The 23,698-nt window shown below is 42.7% G+C and overlaps 1 protein-coding gene across 7 annotated transcripts in view; it reads left to right on the top strand.

The window, feature by feature from the left end:
• The window catches only part of Dnaaf9 (dynein axonemal assembly factor 9), a 133,866-nt gene that overhangs the window by 50,464 nt on the left and 59,704 nt on the right, over positions 1-23,698 (top strand). For all 7 annotated transcript variants that reach the window (XM_075962196.1, XM_075962194.1, XM_075962198.1 and 4 more), the window contains 7 exons: positions 80-156; positions 2,581-2,625; positions 4,019-4,064; positions 10,052-10,166; positions 12,792-12,862; positions 17,636-17,686; positions 19,220-19,307. In XM_075962196.1, the coding sequence (XP_075818311.1) occupies positions 80-156; positions 2,581-2,625; positions 4,019-4,064; positions 10,052-10,166; positions 12,792-12,862; positions 17,636-17,686; positions 19,220-19,307 (493 nt within the window). The remainder of the gene's footprint in view (positions 1-79; positions 157-2,580; positions 2,626-4,018; positions 4,065-10,051; positions 10,167-12,791; positions 12,863-17,635; positions 17,687-19,219; positions 19,308-23,698) is intronic.

The raw sequence follows: 23,698 nt of genomic DNA, 5'->3' as shown, positions 1-23,698 counted from the left end.
TTTTAGAAGGGCCTTTCCTATCAGTGATATATATACTTTTGCTACTTGAAAGCTAATTGTTCTGTTGCTGCTTTTACAGGCCAAGGAGGTAGCAGAGCATACTCTGGAGAATGGGCTAGTGTTCTCTGAGCTGGTTCCATTCAAAGCCGATCTACGGTAAGCTACAGGTGATATTTTTATGATAAGAAAAAAATTAAAGACTTCTTATCCCTTATAGTTTATATTCCACCCTTTTCTCCTTTTGAGAAATGTTCCAATAAAATAATAGGCAGAAGGAGAATCAGTCATGATGAGGATGGAGAAACTATCCAGGTTTTGAAAGTAGAATGTGAGGCAGATTTGCATTAGAACTGTGGGAGTCCTGATGGGCCTGGTCCCAGAGATAAGGATGTTGTAGGGTCAGGAGACTTGGGCACATGAAGACGGTCACCAGTTAAAAGCGCCTGCTCTGGAGCTCCCTGCCTTTCAGGTGGTGGGAGCCTGGCTCCTTGTCCTCCTGTCGCACCTCCCAGCATACCCCATTACAGCTCTGCACTGCCTTGGTCCATAGCTGAGCTCTGTTGCACTCAGTCCACTACCCCCTCCATCCCACAGGAGGACTATTGTGTGTGTGTGCACGCACGCGCACGTGCAGTTTTATACAAAGGATATGAAAGACCAATACTGGAAAGTTTATTTAAGAATACTTCTAGCCAGGCGTGGTGGTGCATGCCTTTAATCAGAGACAGAGGCAGGTGGATCTCTATGAGTTAGAGCCAGGCTGATTCACATGGCAAGTTCCAGGGCAGTCAAACCTACATATTAGGAAGACACCCTATCTTTAAAAAAAAAAAACAAAACAAAACAAGAAAGATACTTGCAGGTGTGCTTTGCCCTACTACCTGCTACTGCATGCTCCACATTTTTTTCCACATCTGTGGTCCTGAGTAGTGAGAAGGGAGCATTTGGTTAGATAGGTTAGTTGGCTGACATAATAGGAAGAAGAACTCTGCTATATGGCTGCAGCTCCATGAGTGGAAGGAAGAGCCGGAACTCTGGTGCAGGGCCTTCATCTTGTTTCACCTCTCCTTTCCCAGAGGTCCTGGCTATGAAAAGGGAGAGCTAGAGGAAGCCCCTTCTCCTACGGTGCTGCCCTGTGCTGTCTGTTCCTTAAGGCCTTTGCTGGGAAGCCCCTTTTCCTTCCCAGCTGTGCTGATTTAAGTAAGATGGGGAGCTTTCACATCTGTTTGTGGAGCACTGGACAAGTAGATCATAGTTGCTGTGGTGGTGAGGCCTTCTCTGTTGCCACAAGGCTGACACAGTCATTCTGTTTCCCCTCCACCTCTTGCCCCTGCCACCATCCTAGCTGGAGAAAGGCAGAAGGAGAAATCACTGAGCAAAAAGAAAGTCTCTCAGGCTTCCCTCCACCAGGATCACTTTACCGAGGTCCCTAAGTTCATACATTAGCATAGCTTCCCCTAGAAGGGGAAGGAAGGGGGAGCAATTAATAGACACAGGAAACTCATGTGTTATTTCATCAGCTAGTTCCTGCTAAGACATGAAATTATAGACAAATGCAATTTAAAAAGTTTCTTAGGCTGGCAAGATTGCTTATTGGGTAAGGTCACTCACTGCCAAGCCTGATGACCAGAGCCCACATAGCGAGTGGAGAGAACTAACTCCTGCAAGTTGTCACCTGCCTTCCACATGTGCAAGGTGGTATGCACGCGTAACACACATATACACACATGAAATAAATGTTTAAAAAAACTTAGAGAAAGAATAAACCAAGGCTGAGCATGGTGGCACATGTCTGTAACCTCAGCACTCAAGAGGCAGAGGCAGGAGCATCACTGCAAGTTTGAGGCCAGACGGATCTACAGAGCAGTTTCTAGCCAGTCAAGGATACACAGACTGTCTCAGAAAGACCCTTGTCTCCCAGAGAGAAAAGAAAAGTTCTGAAGGTTTGACCCTGCTGTGGCTTCATAGCAGTGGACTTTGAATAGCAAAAGCACCTTCTGCTTGGGTACAGAGCAGGGCTGGCAAGTTGACCCAAGGGTACTGAAAAGCAGGAGGAGCCTAGTCATCTTGTAGACACTGAGCAGCAGAAGCCCTGGCCAGGAGAGGGCCATTTCCAGTCAGTCTGCATGGGTATTACACCTGCTCACAGCCAAGAATTGAGGCAGTCTTGAGAACCAGCACAGATGCAGGGCTATGGATAGAATAAGATTCTGGCTGTATACTTGGTGATGTCATGGGACCTTAAGAAAGGCATCTAAAATAACTAAGAAAGGATGACACTCAAGCTTTAGTGGCACATGCCTTTAATCCCAGCATTTGGAGGCAGACACAGGAGGATCTCTATGACTTCAAAGCTAGTATGGTCTACATTGTGAGTTCCAGGACAGCCAGAGAGCTACATAGTAAGACCCTGTCTAAAAAAAACAAAAACAGCAACAAAAAAAAATATATGACATCACTTGATTGAGTGGCCTTGGTGGTCTAGGGAAGATACATTGAAGAAGCAAGTATTTCAGAGAATTCTGATCCAGTACTGAACAAGAGTCTTGACTTCTGTTGTGTTTCTTTTCTGGTCTACAGCTCCAAGGTGACCTTTCATATACATGCTGTGAATAACCAGGGAAGGTAGGTGCAATCCTTTCATGGGAAAGTATAAGGACGAAGATTGTGGCTCATTCATTTCCCTACTGCTCAGACCCAAATAACCACACAGAAACTCTATAAATTACAACACTGTTTGGCTAATAATTCAGGTGTAATTCTAGGTAGCTCTTGCATCTTGAATTAACCCATTTCTATTATTGTATTGGCCGGCATGAGGCTTTGGCTTACTGGTAAGGATCTGTTGTCCATCTCCTTCGGCAGCTACATGGCATCTCTTTGACTATCTCTCTCTCTCTCTCTCTCTCTCTCTCTCTTTCTCTCTCTCTCTCTCTCTCTCTGTTCTGATTTCCCACCTGGCTTTATTCTGCTAAGCCATTGACCCACAAAGCTTTATTCATCAACCAGTAAAAGCAACACGTATGCAGAAGGACATCCTACATCACAAAGAGAAGAGACTGTCCAGTTGTGGTACATGCCTGGAATCTCAACACTCAGGAAGCAGAGGCAGGAGGATCAAGAGTTTGACACCTGGGGGCTGGAGAGATGACTCAGAGGTTAAGAGAACTGGTTCCTCTTTCAGAGGATCCGGGTTCAATTCCCAGAACCCACATGGCAGCTCACAACTGTCTGTAATTCCAGTCCCAGGGAATCTGACACCTTCGCACCAACGCACATGAAATAAAGTTAAATAAAATAAAAAAAAAAGAGTTTGACACCTGAAGGCCAGTGAGATGGCTCAGAAAGAGCAAAAAGATCATAAGTTCATGGTCATCTTGTGATACATAGAAAATATAAGGCCAGCCTGGGATACATAAGGCTGTATTTGAGAGAGACCTTATAGCTGCTACCATTGTTGGCCTCAGCACATTTCCACTCTGGGAGAGGTGCCATTCCAGATGGGACCTATGCTTGCTGTGCTTGTCTGGGTCCCTGTACCCAATTTTTGTCTCATGAAATTATGAGGCTGGAGTCAGGTACTAGCATTTTTTCCACTGCCAATTCTGGATACATGTAACCCAATGTTTGTTATTTTGTTCTTTGTTGAGACGGTCTCATATAGCCCAGGTTAGCCTTAAACTTGTGTTCCTGCCTCTACTCCTCAGCTGCATAGTGAGTGTGAAGCCAGCCTGGTTACATGAAGCCCTGTTTTATTTTATTTATTTATTTATTTATTTATTTATTTATTTATTTATTGGTGTTTTCGAGACAGGGTTTCTCTGTAGCTTTGGTGCCTGCCCTGGAACTAGCTCTTATAGACCAGGCTGGCCTCGAACTCCCAGAGATCCGCCTGCCTCTGCCTCCCGAGTGCTGGGATTAAAGGCGTGTGCCACCACCGCCCGGCTTGAAGCCCTGTTTTAAAACAAACAGAAACCATAATCGTTTAATGTTTTTCTCTCCTGTCTCTTTCTTCTAGAATTGTGCCTCTGGATAATGAAGATAGCTTATCCTTTGTGAAAACGGTAAGCACTTAACAGAGCTCTTCAGAGTCAGCCGTCTGGGAATGGCTGCAGAGGGTCATCCACAAAGGACTTGTTGCAAGTAGATGACTGATAAGTTCTGCAGGCAGCTGAGGTTGTGGGCCACTGTATGAAAACGTGAACTGAGCACAGCAGACAAGTTTTCAATGGTTCCTTTTTTCCTTTTTTAAAAAGATTTTATCTTTATTTGTGTGTATGCTACATGTGTGCTAGTACCCAGTGGAGACCAGAAGAGGGTGTCAGATTCTCTGGAGCTGGAGTTACAGGCAGTGGTGAGCTGTCCAGTATTTTGCTGGGAACCGAACTCAGGCTTTCTGGAAGAGCAGCACATGTCCTAACTGCTGAGCCATCTCTCCAACCTTCCAAGGTCTTCTTTTCACTATAAGATCTGCCTGGCTGCCTTCACAGGAACCAGGGGATTAGACACAGTCCATGCTGGAGAGATGGCTCAGTGTTAGGAGCACTGACTGCTCTCCCAGAGGATCCGGGTTCAATTCCCAGCACCCACATGGCAGTTCATAAGTGATTGTAAATCCAGTTCTAAGGCATTCTGACACCTTCACACCATTGCACATAAAATAGTTAAATATATCATAGATAACAGTCCTCAGGTACCTGTATGTCTTGTGAAGTCAGGAAGTCAGAGCAGGGTTTTACATATCCTCTGCTAGGGCAATGGAATGATTTAAAAATAAACTGAGCCAGGCATGGTAGTGCACACCTTTAATTCCAGAACTCCAAAGGCCGAGAGACCAGGCTGGTTTCTGTGAGTTCAAGGCCAGCCTTGTCTACAGAGCGAGTTCCAGGACAGCTAGGGCTGTTACACAAAGAGACCCTGTCTCAAAAACAAAAAAAAAAATCAGGTGATACTGAAAGTGCTTTACTTTTTATTTTTTATCCTATTCTAGATTTGTTTTAATTTTTTATGCATGAGTGTTTTGCTTGATCTGTGCAACACATCAGTACAGACAAGTGCAGTACCCTTTGATGCCAGAAGAGGGTGTTGATCCCCTGGGGTTGGAGTTACAGAGTGTGTGAGCTGCCATGTGGAAGCCGGAATCAAACCTAGCTTTTTTTCATCCTCTGAAGGAGCCACAATGCTCTTAACTGTTGAACCATCTGTCCAGCCCCAGATATTTAGGTGATAACACTTTATTTCCTTGCTGTACCCAGGCCTGAGTTTGAGACCTAGCATCACCTGAACTGGGCACACAGGCTCAAGCCTGTAATCCAGCATTTATCAGATGGAATGAGAAAGAAGATTAAGAATTGAGCAGTTCCGTTTAAGAGGGTTTGTGGAGAGGCCGGAGGAAGACATTGCATGTCCTGCTCCACGGCTCTTTACACCATTCTTTTGAGACAGACTCTCAGAAACCAGGATATGGGCTGGGTCAGCAGGCCCAGTTTTCCTCCTCTCTCTGCCTGCCCCCAGCACTTGGTGTTTATGTGGGTGCTGGGGATTTGAACACAGATCCTCATGCTTGCAGTGTGTTGGTTAGTTTTGTCAGCTTGACACAAACTAGAGATCCCTGGGAGAGGGACTTTGAACTGAGGAATTGCCTCCATCGGATTGACTTGTAGACATGTCTGTGGGACACTGATAATTGATGGAGGTGAAACCTAGCTGCTCTATGGATGGTACCAGCCCTAGGCAGGTGGTCCTAAATTGTAGAAGAAAGGTAGCTTATCAGGTCAGGGAAGGTAAGCCAGTAAGCAGCGTTTTTTCATGCTCCCTACTTCAGTTCCTGCATCGGCTTTTCTTGATGGTGGACTGACCTGTAAGCCCAATAAACCCTTTCCTCCCTCAATTACTTTCGTCGTGGTGTTTTCATATCAACAGAAACCAAATTAAAACACCCGCCCATTGCTCTGTCCTATGTTTTTTCTGGTTTTCTGAAGAATGTTATTGTTGCCGGGCAGTGGTGGCGCACACCTTTAATCCCAGCATTTGGGAGGCAGAGGCAGTCAGATCTCCATGAGTTCCAGGACAGCCTGAGCTATACACAGAAACCCTGTCTCGAAAAAACAAAAAAATAAAAAAGAATGTCATTCTAATTTTTCTTCCTGACACCAGAAACTGACCCACAGGTCTTGTTCTTGCTAAGCAAGCATTTTACCACTGAGCTAAATTCAAAGGCCTTTTGTCATTGGGGTTTTAATGGTAAGTTCATTGAATCTGTGGTTATTTTTAGTAGTGTTTGCACAGGCCTTCCCATCATCTAGTCAGCTAGTGTCTATGCAATTTGTTTTTTCAGTGTCTTACTGTATTTCTTTTTTTTTATTAATTAGTTAATTTATTTATTTATTAAAGATTTCTGTCTCCTCCCCACCACCGCCTCCCATTTCCCTCCTCCTCCCCCAATCAACTCCCCCTCTCTCATCACCCCAAAGAGCAGTCAGGGTTCCCTGCCCTGTGGGGAGTCCAATTACGACCCACCTCCATCCAGGTCTAGTAAGGTGAACATCCAAACAGCCTAGGCTCCCACAAAGCCAGTACGTGCAGTAGGATCAAAACCCAGTGCCATTGTTCTTGACTTCTCAGCAGTCCTCATTGTCCACTATGTTCAGCAAGTCCAATTTTATCCCATGCTTTTTCAGACCCAGTCCAGCTGGCCTTGATGAGTTCCCGATAGAACATCCCCATTGTCTCAGTGTGTGGGTGCACCCCTCACGGTCCTGAGTTCCTTGCTCATGCTCTCTCTCCTTCTGCTCCTGATTTGGACCTTGGGGTTTCAGTCCGGTGCTCCAATGTGGAACTCTGTCTCTGTCTCCTTTCATCGCCTGATGAAGGTTAATATTCAAGAGGATGCCTATATGTTTTTCTTTGGGTTCACCTTCTTATTTAGCTTCTTTACTGTATTTCTTGTAGAGGTCTTTCACTTCCTTGGTTAGATGATTTCTTTTTTTAAATTATGAGTGAGATACTTTTCCTAATTTCCTTCCCAGCAGGTTCATTTCACATAGAAAGACACACATGGATTATGTATCCTGTAAATTTAATCCTGCCATATGGGAGTCAGAGGCTGTTTATTCCTAATTTCTTCAGAAATTTTATTTTTAAGGCATGCTAGGATTAAAGGCGTGTACCACAACACCCTGCTCTAAGCTTTTCTTTAATTCCTTTCCACAAGTTAGAAACTTAGCTGGGTGGGAGCTTGCCCTGAGGTCACCACTCCCTTTATTCTATTTCTTAATCAGCTTCAAAAATCCCCATAACCTTTTAGTCTCAAGACTATTTAGAAGTCTAAAATCTCTTCTGAGACTCAAGGCAGTCTCTTAATTGAGCCTCCTGTAAAATAAAATGTCTGAGTAGGGTTTATATTGCTGTGAAGAGACACCATGGCCATGGAAGCTCTTATAAAGGAAAAACATTTAATTGGGGTGGCTTACTTTTCGGAGAAGGTTTAGTCCACTATCATGGTGGGGCATGGCAGTGAGCAGGCAGACGTGGTGTTAGAAAATAGTGCAGTGTCTTACATCTTGGTTTGCAGGCAATAGGAAGTGGTCTGAGACACCAGGCCGTATCTTGAGCATATATGAGACCTCAAAGCACACCTGCACAGTGACACACTTCCTCCAACAAAGCCACACCTCTCAATAGTGCCACTCCCTTTGGGAGCCATTTTCTTTCAAACCACCACACATACTTCTAACTTACAATGACTCTGAATATAATTATTAATTATTACTCAAAGGGAGGAATCAGGACTTATGAGGAACTAACTTTATAGACCAGGCTGGCCTTGAAGATCCTCACGTCTTTGACTCCCCTGTGCTGGGATTAAAGTCATGTACCATCACAACTAGCTCAGGGTCAATTTTTAAGTAATTAGAATTGGCAACTCTAGAGAAGTCCATATGATGTGGGAGAGTCTTCTGTTTTGTGATTTCATTGGTTAATAAAGAAACTGCCTTGGCCCTTTAATAGGACAGAAAATTAGGTAGGCGGAGTAGACAGACAGAATGCTGGGGGAAAGAAGCCGAGTCAGGCAGTCACCATGATTCTCCCACCCGACACAGATGCAGATTAAGATCTTCCCTGGTGAGCCTAGGCAGTTTGGATGCTCACCTTACTAGACCTGGATGGAGGTGGGTGGTCCTTGGACTTCCCACAGGTCAGGGAACCCTGATTGAGCTGATAAGGGAGGGGGACTTAATCGGGGGAGGGGGAGGGAAATGGGAGGTGGTAGCAGGAAGGAGGCAGAAATCTTTAATTAATAAATAAATTTTAAAAAAAAAGATCTTCCCTGGTAAGCTATCTCGTGGTGCTACACACATTATTAGAAATGGGTTAAAGCAAGATGTGAGAGTTAGCCAGTAAGAGGCTAAAACTAATGGGCCAAGAAATGTTTAAAAGAATACAGTTTCCGTGTAATTATTTTGGGTGTAAAGCTAGCCAGGTGGCAGGACGCAGCCCGCCACTCATTACTACATCCATATCTACTACTGGCTGGCCTAGAATACGTACTAAGTAGACCAGGCTGGCCTTGAACTTCCAGATCTGTCTATGTATCAGACTTTCTTTCTGAGTGCCTCTCTTTCTCTTTAATGCATAAATCTGTGTTAAGATATTTCTTAGCTCTGCCAAAACAAAACAAAACAATCCCTACTTGACTATGAGCATTATAATACTATGACAAGTCAGTCTGATAACTCAGACAACTATAAGCAATAGATAAGAAGTATATGAACTAGAGTGCTGTGGACAAAGGGATGATTCATATCCTAAGCAAGATGGAGTGAGACAGCATAAAATGTAGTCATTCTTTCTTGAATGGAATACTGTTTAAAATCCATGCATTTCTTATTTCTGGAGTTGATCGTTTAATACTTTTGTGCTACCACTGGCCCTGAGTAACTGAAATCTCAGTGAGCATAGTCATGGCTAAGAGGGAAGAAGGCTCTACTGTGCTGGAATGATCATTTGCAGCTGTGTGCTGCTGTGCACTCATAAATACCCATGGAGACAGATGTGTATACCAACTTAATGAATACCTTTCCTGGCTCACCGAGAGAACTGCAGCCTAAACCAAAGGATTGTTGGACGTGTGGTGCTGTGAGAGTATGAAGTGGATGGGCATCCAAAGGATTGTTGGACGTGTGGTACTGTGAGAGTATGAAGTGGATGGGCATCAAAGGATTGTTGGACGTGTGGTACTGTGAGAGTATGAAGTGGATGGGCATCCAAAAGCCTGGAAGAAACACCTCTGACTCTGTAGGCTGTAGCCAATCATGAATAGGAATGAAGCGTTAACTCAGTGGTCTAGAGTACTGTCTGCTCTTCCAGAGGACCTGAATTAAATTCCCAGCCACCACATGGTAGCTCACACCATCTAAAAAGGATATGATGCCCTCTTGTCATGCAGGCATTCTTGCAAATAGAGCACTCATACATATAAACAAATTTTTAAAAAGATAAATTAAAAAAAAAAGAATGCAGACTGTGGACCTAGAGAGGGGCTCAGCAGTTAAGAGTACGAACTGCTCTTCCAGAGGACCCAGACTCAGTTCACGACCCTCATGTGGGGAAGCTCACAGCTACCTGTAACTCCTGATCCAGGGGATCCAGCACCCTCTTCTGGCTTCTATAAGTACCTGCACACACACAACATACACATAAAAAAAAAAACAGTTTTAAGTTTAAAAAAAAAGAGGGAAAGAAGAAAGATTGTGTTATTTCTTCCGAGGATGACAATCTGAGGGAATTTGTAAGAACATAAACATACAGTCATTCCAGCCTATGCATGTCTCAAGTTGAGGGTCACCTGCTGGAAAGCCTGAAGGCATTTCTCTGGTCAAAATGTATGGATCCTTAGAGATCTAAGCATAGATTTCAGCATAGATCCTTAGAGATTTGTCAGTATTCCTTTGCCATGTGCTTTAGAGCGATCGTCTTGCCTGTTTCCTCTGGATCTCCTCCTGAAGTACTAGGCTGATAATGGTTCTGTACCTGCTTCTCACTCACACAGGCTTGTATGACCGTCTATGACATTCCTGACTTGCTGGGAGGAGGAGGAGGATGCTTAGGATCTGTGGTCTTCTCAGAGTCGTTTTTGACTTCTCGGATCCTAGTTAAAGAAAAGGGTAAGTGTGTGTGATGTCTAGAAGGCAAGCGTTGAAAAATTTATAAAATCATAAATTAAGCCAAAGATGACATAAACTGATTAATATGTTAAACTACTTACAATAAGCAAATGGTATATATTCTAACTAGTGAATAGTACTTATAAATTAATAAGAAAAATATACTATTCAGTAGTTACATGAGCAAAAAATACAAGCAGGCTGTTCACAACGGTAGAAAACAAAAAATAAGGCTGATGGATTTATGTTTATGAAGGTATGTAGCCTCTATAATGGTCAAGAGGAAACAGTTCATAAAATATAAGTTAGATACGACTTATTATTCCTTATATTGGCCAAAAGCAAAATCTGCAAAAGATGATAATGTGTGGTACTGGTACTGTCACCAGTTAACCAGCTATTTCTGCCTTGACAGAAATCAGCGTAAGAAGTCCATCGAGTGCTTTGGCACCTTTTGTAAATCTCAGTGTTTGGCAGCAGCAGCAAGGGCCTCTCTAGTGTTAGAACCCCCATTACTGGCCTAGGGTAGCAGAACTCCCAGTTTTCCAAGTGTGAGCAGCTCTCTTATAAGCCTAGGAAGCTAGGACCCTGAACTGTACAAGTGTCAACTCCTTTATAGACTTAGAAACTTGGGATTTCGTAGTCCCTAGCAGCAGCTGGTACAGCACCTGATGGACCAAGGTGTCAGAATTTCTCTGCTGTTGACATTTGCCATTGTCATAGCTCCCAGGCCTAGAGTGTCTGAGACTTTTAACCTTAAAAGCTTACTAGCGCTCTGAAACTTTTGCAAATATCAGGACCTGCAGTTTCTCTTAACTAATCTTTATGCTTTTTTGTCCTTTAGCACCAGCTATCCAGCCTCTCCCTAATTCTGCCATCTCTCTTGTTCTCACCTCATTTACTGTCAGACTGTCCCTCTGCCTCTTGTCATTGTAAAGCAGTAGCTGCATTGCTGCTGTGGCTTGGCCTGTGAACTGTTCTGTATAGCTGCTCCTTTGCTACCTCTGCTGCCGTTGTCACTCTTTGCTTGCTTGTTTTGTATTTTGTTTGTATACTTTCTGCCTGTTACTGGCCAATCACCATTTTATTAAACCAATATGAGTGACAGTGTACAAAAGCATTCTCCCACAGCACATAAGAAATGCTTGCAGTAGGAACTTAACTTATTTGTGATGGTGAATACAGGGCATGTCTGTAATCCCAGGAGTTGGGGGCAAAGGCTGGAGGATCACTACCACAAGCTCAAAGCCAGCTTGGTCTACATAGCAAGTTCCAGGATGGGCTCTATAGCTACAGGGAAACCTCTCTGAAAAGCCAAAAAAAAAAAAAACCACAAAAAACAAAAAAACAAAAAAAACAAAACACACACACACAAACGTCATTACCATGAAACAGGATTTGAGTAGAGTTTTTTAGAGTTTAACCCCTGCTCAATCATCCAATGCGAGGACAGTCCTCTTCATCCTTCTCAGTAAAATTATCCTGCTGTCTTAGTTACTGTTCTGTTGCTTTGAAAAAACACCATGACCAAGGCAGCTTAGAAAAGAAGGTTTAATTGGGCTTCTGGTTTCAGAGGGTTAGAGTCCAAAGCAAAGGCATGGCAGCAAGAACATCTGAGAGCTGAAAGCAGAAGACAGAGAGCATTCTAGGAATGGTGGGAGAGTTTTGAAGCCTCAAATCCCTCCCTTGTGACACATCCCTTCCAACAAGGTCACACCTTCTAAACCTTCCCAAACAGTTCCAACAATGAGGGACCAAGTATTCAAATATGAGCCTACGGGGGCCACTCTCCCTGGCCTTCATAGACTTTTAGCCATATCAAAATGCATTCAGTTTAACTCTAAAAGTCCCCATAGTCTTTCAGTTTCAACACTGCTTAAAAGTCCAATTTCAAGCCAGGCAGTGGTGGTGCACACCTTTAATCCCAGCACTTGGGAGGCAGAGGCAGGTGAATCTCTGTGCGTTCAAGGCCAGCCTGGTCTACAAGAGCTAGTTCCAGGACAGGCTCCAAAGCTACAGAGAAACCCTGTCTTGAAAAAAAAAAGTCCTATTTCAAAAGTTTCTTCTGAGACTCAAGGCATTCTCTTTAATTATAAGCTTCTGTAAAATCAAAAGACAAATTACATGCTTCTAACATACAGTAGCACAGAATATACATTAAAAAGGAAAAATTACAAAAAGGAAAAATCAGGGCATAGTGAGTAAGTACTGGACCAGAGCAAGATGAAAACTCAGCAGGACAAACTCCAAATCCCATAGCTCCATATCATATCAAAGGACTCTTGCCTTCCAGCTTTGTTAACACCGGATAGTGGTAGATGTGGCTTTAATGGGCATACATAATACTTGTACATCTTGATAAAAAATGAAAAGTAAATGGATTCATCCATGGTTACTCATTTACACCCATTACATTCTGAAGACTACTAGGCCACCTTTCACCATCAGCTTATCAGTCTCCCTGTAGCTAGGTGGAGATGCTCCCTTTGTGTTGGTGGGGGTACCAGACTCTGCTAAAAGAAGCCCTTGCTTCAGAGAAGTGAAGGGGAACTTTCTATCAGAGTAGGCCTGCAAGATGTGCTAAGATGTCTAGGCATAACTGGCGTGTCTTTGGTCTTCCTACAGGTGGCACTATTACACCAGAAACCAGTTACATCATCCTGACAGCTGCCATCCCCAGATTCTCTTCCTGGATGGTTAGTATCAGGCCCTGGTCACAGGGAACCTAAACCTAGAAAACCCTGGGGCAGAGACTTAAGGAGGAACCTCTTTGAGGAGTCCCTGGAGGGCTGTCAGATTGAGATCTAGCTTTTATTTAGGAATAGAACCTACTCATAATTGTAGAAACCTTCAAAAAGGGAACAAAGTGATTTGTGCAGTCACTGAAGGAAGACATTAACACCCTCAGGTTGTAGATAAGTACACTAGAGTGTCTGGCGGTGGTGGTGCACGCCTTTAATCCCAGCACTTGGGAGGCAGAGACAGGTGGATCTCTGAGAGTTTGAGGCCAGCCTGGTCTACAAGAGCTAGTTCCAGGACAGGTTCCAAAGCTATACAGAGAAACTCTATCTCAAAAAGAAAGGAGGAAGGGAGGAAGGGAGAGGGAGGGAGGGAGGGAGGGAAGGAAGGAAGGAGGGAAGGAGGAAGAGAGAGAGAATACAAACATAACTACATAACTAGAGTTTAGGCTGATAGCCAGGGACTAGTTCTAATACTTTATTCATCTCTCACTCTGGCCAGGGATGTCTTGCTCCTCCGGCCTCCAGCTTTCAAATGCTAGGCAGTTGTGAGGGCTACAATCACTACCATTCCCACATTAGTTTTTTGAGACATAGAGAATATGTTAGCAAGGAATCTGGTATTTAACAGTTTAAGTACTGCAGGGATACATGAATTTCTTGATGATAGCGTCTCAGACCACGAAAAGAAGGGTGATAACCAGAGACTAGCTGGTAAAGCAGTGCTTTGAATGTTGGCCTAGAGTGAGTGGTAGGTTAGGTGACTTCAACACAAGAACCTACAGTCGAAGCCAGGAGCAAATCCAGGCCCAGATTGAGCCAGTGATCTGACTCAGAGTCAGTGATTTCCACTAGAACCAGCTATCTAGGACAGAGAGCGAACAAGCTCCACCAGGAGCAGAAGCCAGGAGCCAACCCAGTCCCAGGACACTGGCAGATCAGGATTGAGAGAGCGACCAGGTACAGAGTCAGCAGTCTCTACCAGAACAGGTCAAACTCCAAGCCAGGGACTTTTGCAGGAGGAGATCCAGACCAGTATTTACAGAAACAGGGCAAAGCTGGCAACCTAGGCCAAAGTAGGCCTGAGACAGCAAACTCCAAGGGAGCAGAGCAAAGCACAGGAGCACTGAGCTATCTCCAGGAACACCAAATAACCAACGGGGTAACTAGAACTGTGACACTGACTATACCACGAGGAACAACCATGTGAAATTTGGATTTGCTGGCACCTAGAAGATTATTCAGCAGAATCTTAGCCAGCCCCAACCACACCTATTAGAGGAAAAGATGAGTAGAAAAGGTAAGATCACACACTACACCACAAAGAACGACACAAGACCAGTAAAACCTAAAGATCCTACAACAGCGAGACCTGAGCAACCAAATATGGATGAACCAGAAGAAAATGACCTAAAAAATAACTTTGAGAGAATGTTTGAAATTCTTAAAGATAAAATGAGAAATTCCCTTAAAGAAATTGAGGAAAAGACAAACAAAAAATTGGAAGATATAAGCAAATAACTTAAAGAAAACCAAGAGAAAGAAATCAAACATATAAAAGAAACTATTCAGGACTTGAAAACTGAAATAGAAACAATAAAGAAAACACAAGTCGAAGGAATTATAGAAACACAAATGCAAGAATGAACAGCAAAATACAAGAGATGAAAGAGAGAACCTCAAGTGCTGAAGATACAATAGAGGAAATTGATTCATCAGCTAAAGAAAACATTAAATCTAACAAAAGCTTAACCCAAAATATCCAGAAAATATGGGACACAATAAAAAAGCCAAATTTTAGAATAATAGGTATAAAAGAAGGAGGAAAAGTTCAACTCAAAGGCACAGAAAATTTATTTAACAAAATCATAGAAGAAAACTTTACCTACCTAAAGAAAGATATGCCTATGAAGAAGATACAAGAAGCTTGCAGAACACCAAATAGACTGGATCCAAAAAAAAAATCCTCTTGCCATATAATAATTAAAACACTAAACATACAGAGTAAAGAAAGAATATTAAGGGGCTGGAGAGATGGCTAAGTGGTTAAAAGCACCACTTTTAACTTCTAAAGGTCCCGAGTTCAATTCCCAGCAACCATATGGTGGCTCAACAACCATCTGTATTGAGATCTGGTGCCCTCTTCTGGCCTGCAGGGAGAGCACTGAGAATATTGCATACATAATAAATAAATAAATCTTAAAAAGAAAGAAAGAAAAATATTAAGAGGTGCAAAGGAGAAAGGCCAAGTAACATATAAAGGTAGACCTATCAGAATTACACCTGACTTCTCATTGGAGACAATGAAAGCCAAAAGGTCATGGTCAAGCATTATGCAGACATTAAGAGACCACAGATGCCAGCCCAGACTACTATACCCAGCAAAACTATCGATCACCATAGAAGCACAAAACAGGATATTCCATGCCAAATCTAGATTTCATCAATACCTAGCCACAAACCCAGCCCTACACAAAATATTAGAAGGAAAACTCTAACCCAAGGAAGATGGCTATACCAATTAAAACATAGACAATTGATGATCTCATAACAGCAAATCCCAAAGAAGAAAAAAATGCACACATTAACATCACCAACAATGAAAACTAAGTTAACAGGAGATAGCAATCACTGGTTGTTATTTCATGTAAATGGACTCAACTCACCTATAAAAAGGCACAGGCTAACAGATTGGATACGAAAACAGAATCCATCTTTCTGCATACAAGAATCACATCTCAACCTCAAAGACAGACATCATCTCAGAGTAAAGGATTGGGAAAAAATATACCAATCAAATGGACCTAAGAAGCAAGCGGGTGTAGCTATCCTGATATATAACAAAGTAGACTTCAAGCTAAAATCAGTCAAAAGAGACAAAGAAGGTCATTTCATATTAGTCACAGGAAAAATCCATCAAGAGGAAATTTCAGTACGGAACATCTATGCCCCAAATACAATGGCACCCTCATATGTCAAAGAAACACTTCTAAAGCTTAAATCATGCATTAAACTCCACACACTAATAGTGGGAGACATCAACACTCTCCTCTTACCACTGGACAGGTCAATCAGACAAAAAAATGAACAGAGAAATAAGAGAAATAATAAATGTTATGTCTCAAATGGACTTAACAGACATCTATAGAATATTCCATCCAAACAGAATATACGTTCTTCTCAGCACCTCATAGAACCTTCTCAAAAATTGACTACATACTTGGTAACAAAACAAACCTCAACAAATACAAAAAAAAAAATGCAATAATCTAATGTACCTTATCAGATTACCATGGTTTAAAACTTGAAGTCAACAGCAGTACTAATTCCAGAAAACCCACAAACACATGGAAATTAAACAATGCTCACCTGAATCATCAATGGGTCAAGGAAGAAATAAAGGGGGAAATTAAAGACTTCCTGAATTCAATGAAAATGACCACACCACTTACCCAAATTTATGGGACACAATGAAAGCAGTGTTAAGAGAAAGTTCAAAGCACTAAACGCCTACCTAAAGAAGCTGGAAAAATCTCACACTAGTGAATTAACAGAATATTTGAAAACTTTAGAACAAAAAAAAGCAAACTCACCTAAGAGAACTAGATGGCAGGAGATAATCAAATTGAGAACTGAAATCAACAAAATAGAAACAAAGAAAACAATACAAAGAATCAATGAGACAAAGAGCTGGTTCTTTGAGAAAATCAACAAAATAGACAAACCTTTATCCAAACTAACCAAAAGATAGAGAATATCCAAATTAACAAAATCAAAAATGAAAAGGGGGACATAACAACAGACGTGGAGGAAATACAGAGAAACATCAGATCATTTTGAAAACCTATACTCCACAAAATTGGAACACTTAAAGGAAATGGACAACTTTCTGGATAAATATCACTTACCAAAATTGAATCAAGACCAGATAAGCAAATTAAACAGACCTATAACTGCTGAAGTAGAAACAGTCATCAAAAGTCGCCCAACCAAAAAAAGCCCAGGACCAGATGGTTTCAGCTCAGAATTCTACAAGACTTTCAAAGAAGAACTAATACCAATACTCCTCAAATTATTCCATACAATAGAAACAGAAGGAACATTGCCAAACTTTTTATGAGGCTACAATTATCCTGATACCCAAACCACAGAAGGACATTAATAAGAAAGAAAATTACAGACCAATCTCACTCATGAACTTTGATGCAAAAATACTAAATAAAATACTGGCAAATCGAATCCAAGAATGCATTCAGAACTATCATCCACCATGATCAAGTCGGCTTCATCCCACAGATGCAGGGATGGTTCAACATACGAAAATCCTAGCACTTAGTAGGCAGAGGCAGGTGGATCTCTGTAAATTTGAGGCTAACCTGATCTACATAGCAGTTGCAGGCCAGCCGGGGCTACTTAGAGAGATCCTGCCTTTTAGTATACTCTGGAAATACTAATGTGTTCCCATTCATTGCAAAGTGGGTTTCCCCCTACTGTGAAATATAAGTGGAGATTATGCATTCTCCGTGTGTCTGTGCTCATTAGCTGTGCCTAAGATCCTAGCCGGAAAACCCATCTCAGCCTAGCACTTGAGTTCTGATGGCCAGCAGTGTCTTTGCCAGTATGTCAGGGCCTGAGAGGATTCGATGTCACAGAGGAACTACTTAGGGAGAAACAGCAGGATTCTATCCTTGAAGCACTAAATTGAAAATTCTTCATTTCCATTGGATACAGGTAGAAGATAATGAAATAAAATTGTCTGAGAAAACCCTGCAAGCAACACGGGTAAGCAGCATTTTTGTTCCCAGTGATAACATCATCATTAACATGAGATGGGGCCTGGAGAGACGACTCAGTAGTTAAGATCTCTTGCTGCTCCTGTAGGGAACCTGGGTTAGGTTCCCAGCACCCACATGGTGGCTCATAACTGTTCATTGCTCTAGTTGCATGGGATTATGTGCCCTCTTTTGGCCTCCCTGGGTACCACATACACATGTGGTACACATACATACATGCACATAAAATAAATATTTTTGTATTATGATCCAAATATAAGCAGGTTGTAATGATAAAACATTTAACCTTGGGGCTGGAGTGATGGCTCAGCAGTTAAGGGCACTGGCAGCTCTTCAGAAGACACGAGGTCTATTCCTCGCACCAACATGGTGGCTCACAAACATTGTATCTCTACCCACAGGGGATCCTATGGCCTCCAAGGACACCAGGCACACTTATAGTACATAAATGTACATGGTAGACAAAACACCCATGCCCATAAAATACATAAATAATTTTTTTAAAAAATACCTTAACTCTTAGAAAAAAAAGTTTGTCTTCGATACCTGTTAGCATTTCCCGCTTCCTGTTAGGCCTCTGATGGAAGAAAATGCTGACGGGGAACAAAGTGAAAGAGATTCCACCTAGAATTTTTAATGTTTTAAAAAATCTCCCTGTACAATTTTTTTTAATATTTATTTATTATGTATACAATATTCTGTCTTTGTGTATGCCTGCAGGCCAGAAGAGGGCACCAGACCCCATTACAGATGGTTGTGAGCCACCATGTGGTTGCTGGGAATTGAACTCAGGACCTTTGGAAGCGCAGGCAATGCTCTTAACCTCTGAGCCATCTCTCCAGCCCTCCCTGTACAATTTTTAAGTCACCACTAGGGACCAAATCCAAAGCCTTGAGCATTCTAGACAAGAACTCTCTACCATGGAACTGTCTATCTCCCCATCCTGTCTTAAGCACTATTAAAAGCAGTTTCCATGGGCTGGGTGGTGGTGGCACATGCCTTTAATCCCAGGACTTGGGAGGCAGAGGCAGGCGGATCTCTTAGTTCGAGGTCAACCTGGTCTACAAGAGCTAGTTCTAGGACAGCTAGTAATATAACACAGCAAAACCCCTCCCTCAAAAAAAAAAAGGTTCTAAATTGACCTACTCAGAAGCTGAGATGGCAAAAGGGGTGACTTTTTTTTCACAGACATCGGTCCCCTGGAAAAAGACCACCCCAAGGAGAGTACAAAGCCAGGTATGATAGGCCATCCACACCTATAGTCCCCGCAGTCAGTAAGCTCAGGCAGGAGGATCACTGCAAGTTCCAATCCATTCTGGCTACAGTGAGACTTTGTCACAAAAGCCAAAGTTCACACTGTTGGTAATTCACCAAACGAACCAGATTATGTCAAAGCACATGGTATCTCTTTGTTACAGTCAAATCAGACTCACCTTTTTATACTGACGAAATGAATAAGTTTTTGATTCTGTAAGTTTTTATGCTGTAAATCACCAGCTTTTTGTTGCTATTGTTTTTAAAGGGGGACGAGTGTTTCTTGGGCACATTGCTAACAGGAGGAAAAGGAGCATATCTTTATTCCAGCAGTCCGCAGTCCGGGCCTGAGGAAGGTAAGCAGCTGTGATTGTGTTCTTGGCTGTATCTGGGTCCCTTGTTTGCAAGTGTTAGCAGAGTGTTGTAGCTAATAATACACCTGCTCTCTGAAAAGGCATGCTGGCAGGGAAGGGTTCTCCTGAGCTGTTTTCCTTTGGCTCAGCTACTTGAGGAAACTGGTGCTGCCTTCGCGAGCATGGGTCTGTCCCAGAACTGCATGTGGTCTCCCTTCTTCTTCATTGCTTTGTCCTCAGGATGGGCCAAAGTGGCAGCACTTCCAGCAGGAAGCCATAGATCTGCACAGTTTTCTCCTGTGTAACAAACTTACCGGTTTCATGTTTTAAAACCACACCTTGATGGGCAGTGGTGGTGCATGCCTTTAATGCCTTTAATGCCTTTAATCCCAGCACTCGGGAAGCTAAGGCAGGCGACTCTTGTGAGATTGAGGCCAGCCTGTTCTACAGAGTGAGTTCCAGGACAGCCAAGGGTACACAGGGAAACCCTGTCTCAAAAAAGCAAAATACCTCATTATTAACTCCAAGTTTTGCAAGTCAAAACCCTAGGTGAACAGGGCCTGGTGGCCATGAGTAACCCCAGTATTGGGGGTGGGGGAAGAGGCAGAAGTTCTGCATGTGTGCTAAAGGCGGCCTGTACAACACAAGGAGTTTGATGCCATACAGGTCTGTTAATCAGATAGTCTTGACGAGAACAGGCAGGCACTTGTAGATAAAGGTCTAATGAGGCCGCAATCAAAGATCAGCCAAACCTGACTCTTCACTGTAGAGGAAGAGTCTAAGTCGTTGATCCACCACTTCCCTTTGTTTACAGGACTGAAGCCCATTTTATGCCTCCTGCTAGATAGAGACTGGTCTCAGACCTCCCTGAGCCCCAGCAACAAGTGAGGCCATCACCTCTGTGTCGGCTCTCACATCAGTCTGCCCCTGGCATCTGTGACGCACACCATTTCCTCATACACGATATGGTCACGCCCTTGCAAGCATGGCATCCCTTTATGGCAGCTGTTAAAATCTCAAATATCATGGGCTCAGATATTCCAAATCCCATCATCATGATTATCTCCAGGGACTGGAAAGATGGCTTAGTAGTTGAGACTGCTTTGCTGCTCTTACAGAGGACCCAAGTTCAGTTCCCAGTCAGACTACTCACAACCCCTTGTAACTCCAGAAAAATCCAATACCTTTGGCCTCCAAGGGCTCCTATGCTCAAGTGCACATACTGACACATAGAGATAAACACACATAATTAAAAATAAATCTTGTTTTAAAAATGAAATGAATCCTTAGCCAGGTGGTGGCAGCACATACCTTTAATCTCCGGGAGGCAGAAGCTGGTGGATCTCTTGAGTTTGAAGCCATCCTGGTCTACTGAGGGAGTTCCAGGATAGCCAGGACTACACAGAGAAACCCTATATTGAAAGAGAGAGAGAGAGAGAGAGAGAGAGAGAGAGAGAGAGAGAGAGAGAGCGCCTTATTATTTAATTTATTGTATTCCTTATTAATTATTTTTTTGTTTGATTTTCTTTCTTTCTTTTTTTTTTTTTTTTGCAACAGGGTTTCTCTGTGTAACAGCCCTAGCTGTCCTGGAACATTATTTTCTTTTTTTTTCCTTTTTTTTGTTATTTATGTATTATGTATACAATATTCTGTCTGTGTGTATGCCTGCAGGACAGAAGAGGGCACCAGACCCCATTACAGATGGTTGTGAGCCACCATGTGGTTGCTGGGAATTGAACTCAGGACCTTTGGAAGAGCAGGCAATGCTCTTAACCTCTGAGCCATCTCTCCAGCCCCCTGGAACATATTTTCTAGCCCAGACTGGTCTCGAACTCACAGAGATCTGCCTGTCCCTTCCTCCTAAGTGCTGGGATTAAAGGTGTGTGCCACCACTGCCAGGCCAAAAATCTTGTTTTTTTAAAAACAGAACGTCTCTAGCCATGTCCAGCCTATGGTTTATGGGGCATCTGTAACACAGGATAGCTGGGAATTATAGCCCAACACAGAATCATGAAGTTAGTGCAAAGATTGAGACTTCCTTTTTTGCAAATTTTATGGGATTCAGGGGACTTGCTTGTGTGGTTCTCAAGTATGACTTTTGTAGACAGCAGTTGTGTTGCAGTGTTAAAAGGCTGGGCACACCTGAACCTTATATGGATAAGGCTCAAGACAGTAATCAAGTACAGGCCCGAAATGGAGTTTTCTCTTTGTGGACTTACGAAACTGAAGAACTAACTACTTGTTCCTCACTCTCCCAGTAGACAAGGCAGAACTAGCATGGGATAACCCTACAACTTCAGGTTCAAAGGGGCAGAGTTGATAAGGGAAATGAGGTCACCAACTTAAAGCAACTTTAAAATCAATCTCGGCAGGCTGGAGAGAGAGATGGCCCAGAGGTAAAGAGCACTGGCTGCGCTTCCAGAGTTCCTAAGTTCAATTCCCAGGAACCACATGGTGGCTCACAACTATCTATAATGGGATCTGGTGCCCTCTTCTGACATGCAAGCATACATGGAAGGAATGTTCTATACATAATAAATAAATACATACATACATACATACATACATACAGGCAGAACAATGTATACATAATAAATAAATAATTGAATGAGTAAGTAAGTAAATAAAATCGTTTTTAAAAAGGTCTAGCTGGACAAGTAATACATGCAAGCAGAACACTGTATACATAATAAATAAACACATACATAAATAAAACCTTTTTTTTAAAAAAAAAGATCTGGCTGGGCAGCAAGCTGAGTCTGGGTGTACAGGCCTTTAATCTCTTTAATCAGCCATGGGAGAGTGAGGCAAGAAGATATCTGGTTCAAGACCAGCCGCTGGACAGCTTAGTAAAACTTTGTCTCAAAATAAAAGTAAGGGAAGAAAAATGGCTTAGTGGCTAAGAGCACTGGCCACTCTTCCGGAGGACTTGGAAGCACCCATGTGGTGGCTCTCAACTATGTGTAATTTCAGTTCCCAGGGACCTCATGCCCTCTTTTGGCCTCCAGTGACACTCAGTGCACATATATGGTACACTTACATACATATACATAAAAATAAAAAATAAATAAATAAGAAAAAGAAAGTAAAAATAATTTTTGGATATAGCTCAGTGACATAATGCTTATACAGCATGTTCTGAATTTGTTGCCTTGGTTTAGTATCCAACACTGGGGTGTGGGTGTTTAGTCAGGTGTTAAAATTTGATTCTTTGATTATTATCAAGGCCTGAGAACTGTTCCTCGTGGCCTTCAGCTCTGTCCTTTGAGCTGTTAGTTTTGGGTTTGAGGGTCTCCTGTCTCCTAGGGTGGTCTCAAACTAGAGGTCTTCCTACCTTTGCCTCCTCCCAAATGTTGATACTACAGGTGTGTGCTCTTACACTCACATTGTATAGTATGCTTGTTTTAATTAGAGGGTAGTGGGGGTTGAATCCAAGGCCCTATGAATGCTAGGCCAGCTTTGTATCAGCTACTTCCCAAGCCCTGGGTCATTTTGTTTTGTTTAGGGGGCAGGTACTCACTCAGCATGTATTTATTCTTGACTCATCTGGAACTCACTATGTAGACCATGTTGGCTTCAAATTCACAGACACCCACCTCCCTCTGTCCCCAGGTTTTTTAAAACAGTGGCTTAGTTAGCCCAGACTAGCCTCATACTTGCTATGTAGCCCATAATGATATAACTGCTGCCCGCCTGCATTTATTTCCCAAGAACTGAGATGTATGTGCCACCATGCTGTGCACCAAAGGCTTCATGTACACTAGACAACCAGTCTTCCAGTGGAACTACATCACCAGACCCTGCATACTGCTTTAAAAGCAAGATGTAAGCCGGGCGGTGGTGGCGCACGCCTTTAATCCCAGCAGAGACAGGTGGATCTCTGTGAGTTCGAGGCCAGCCTGGTCTAGAAGAGCTAGTTCCAGGACAGGAACCAAAAAGCTAGAAAAAAAAAAAGCAAGGTATAGATACAATAAAGAGGTGGTTGTGTGATGCCATCCTTGATCCACTTTTAATAGTCATCTGGAATATGTGCCAAAATTAGTTCCTTTTCAGCAAAGGACCTTGTTAGAAAACTGCTTTTGTATTGTGGTATCCAACAAGATTTAATTTATCCAGCTCTGTGTAAGAATGAAGGTCACAACTAGAGGTTTCTGGCTCATTAGTCACACTGTTTATGTTCTACACAACTCCAGTTCTTCTGTATGTTAGGCAAACACTCTACCACTGGGCCACTCCCCGGCCCAGTCACGCCATTTTCAGATCTTAAACCTAAACTGAGTATGCTGGCACATGTTTGTAATCAGCACTAACTCCTGCCCCTGACACTTGGAAAATTGAGGTCAGAGGATCACCAATCCAAGGCCAGCCTATTTGCATAGTAAATTCAAAGCAAG

The sequence above is a fragment of the Microtus pennsylvanicus genome, chromosome 2, assembly GCF_037038515.1.
Source record: "Microtus pennsylvanicus isolate mMicPen1 chromosome 2, mMicPen1.hap1, whole genome shotgun sequence".
In the NCBI taxonomy this organism is placed as follows: Eukaryota; Metazoa; Chordata; class Mammalia; order Rodentia; family Cricetidae; genus Microtus; species Microtus pennsylvanicus.
This window is presented reverse-complemented; position numbering and strand designations above follow the sequence as displayed.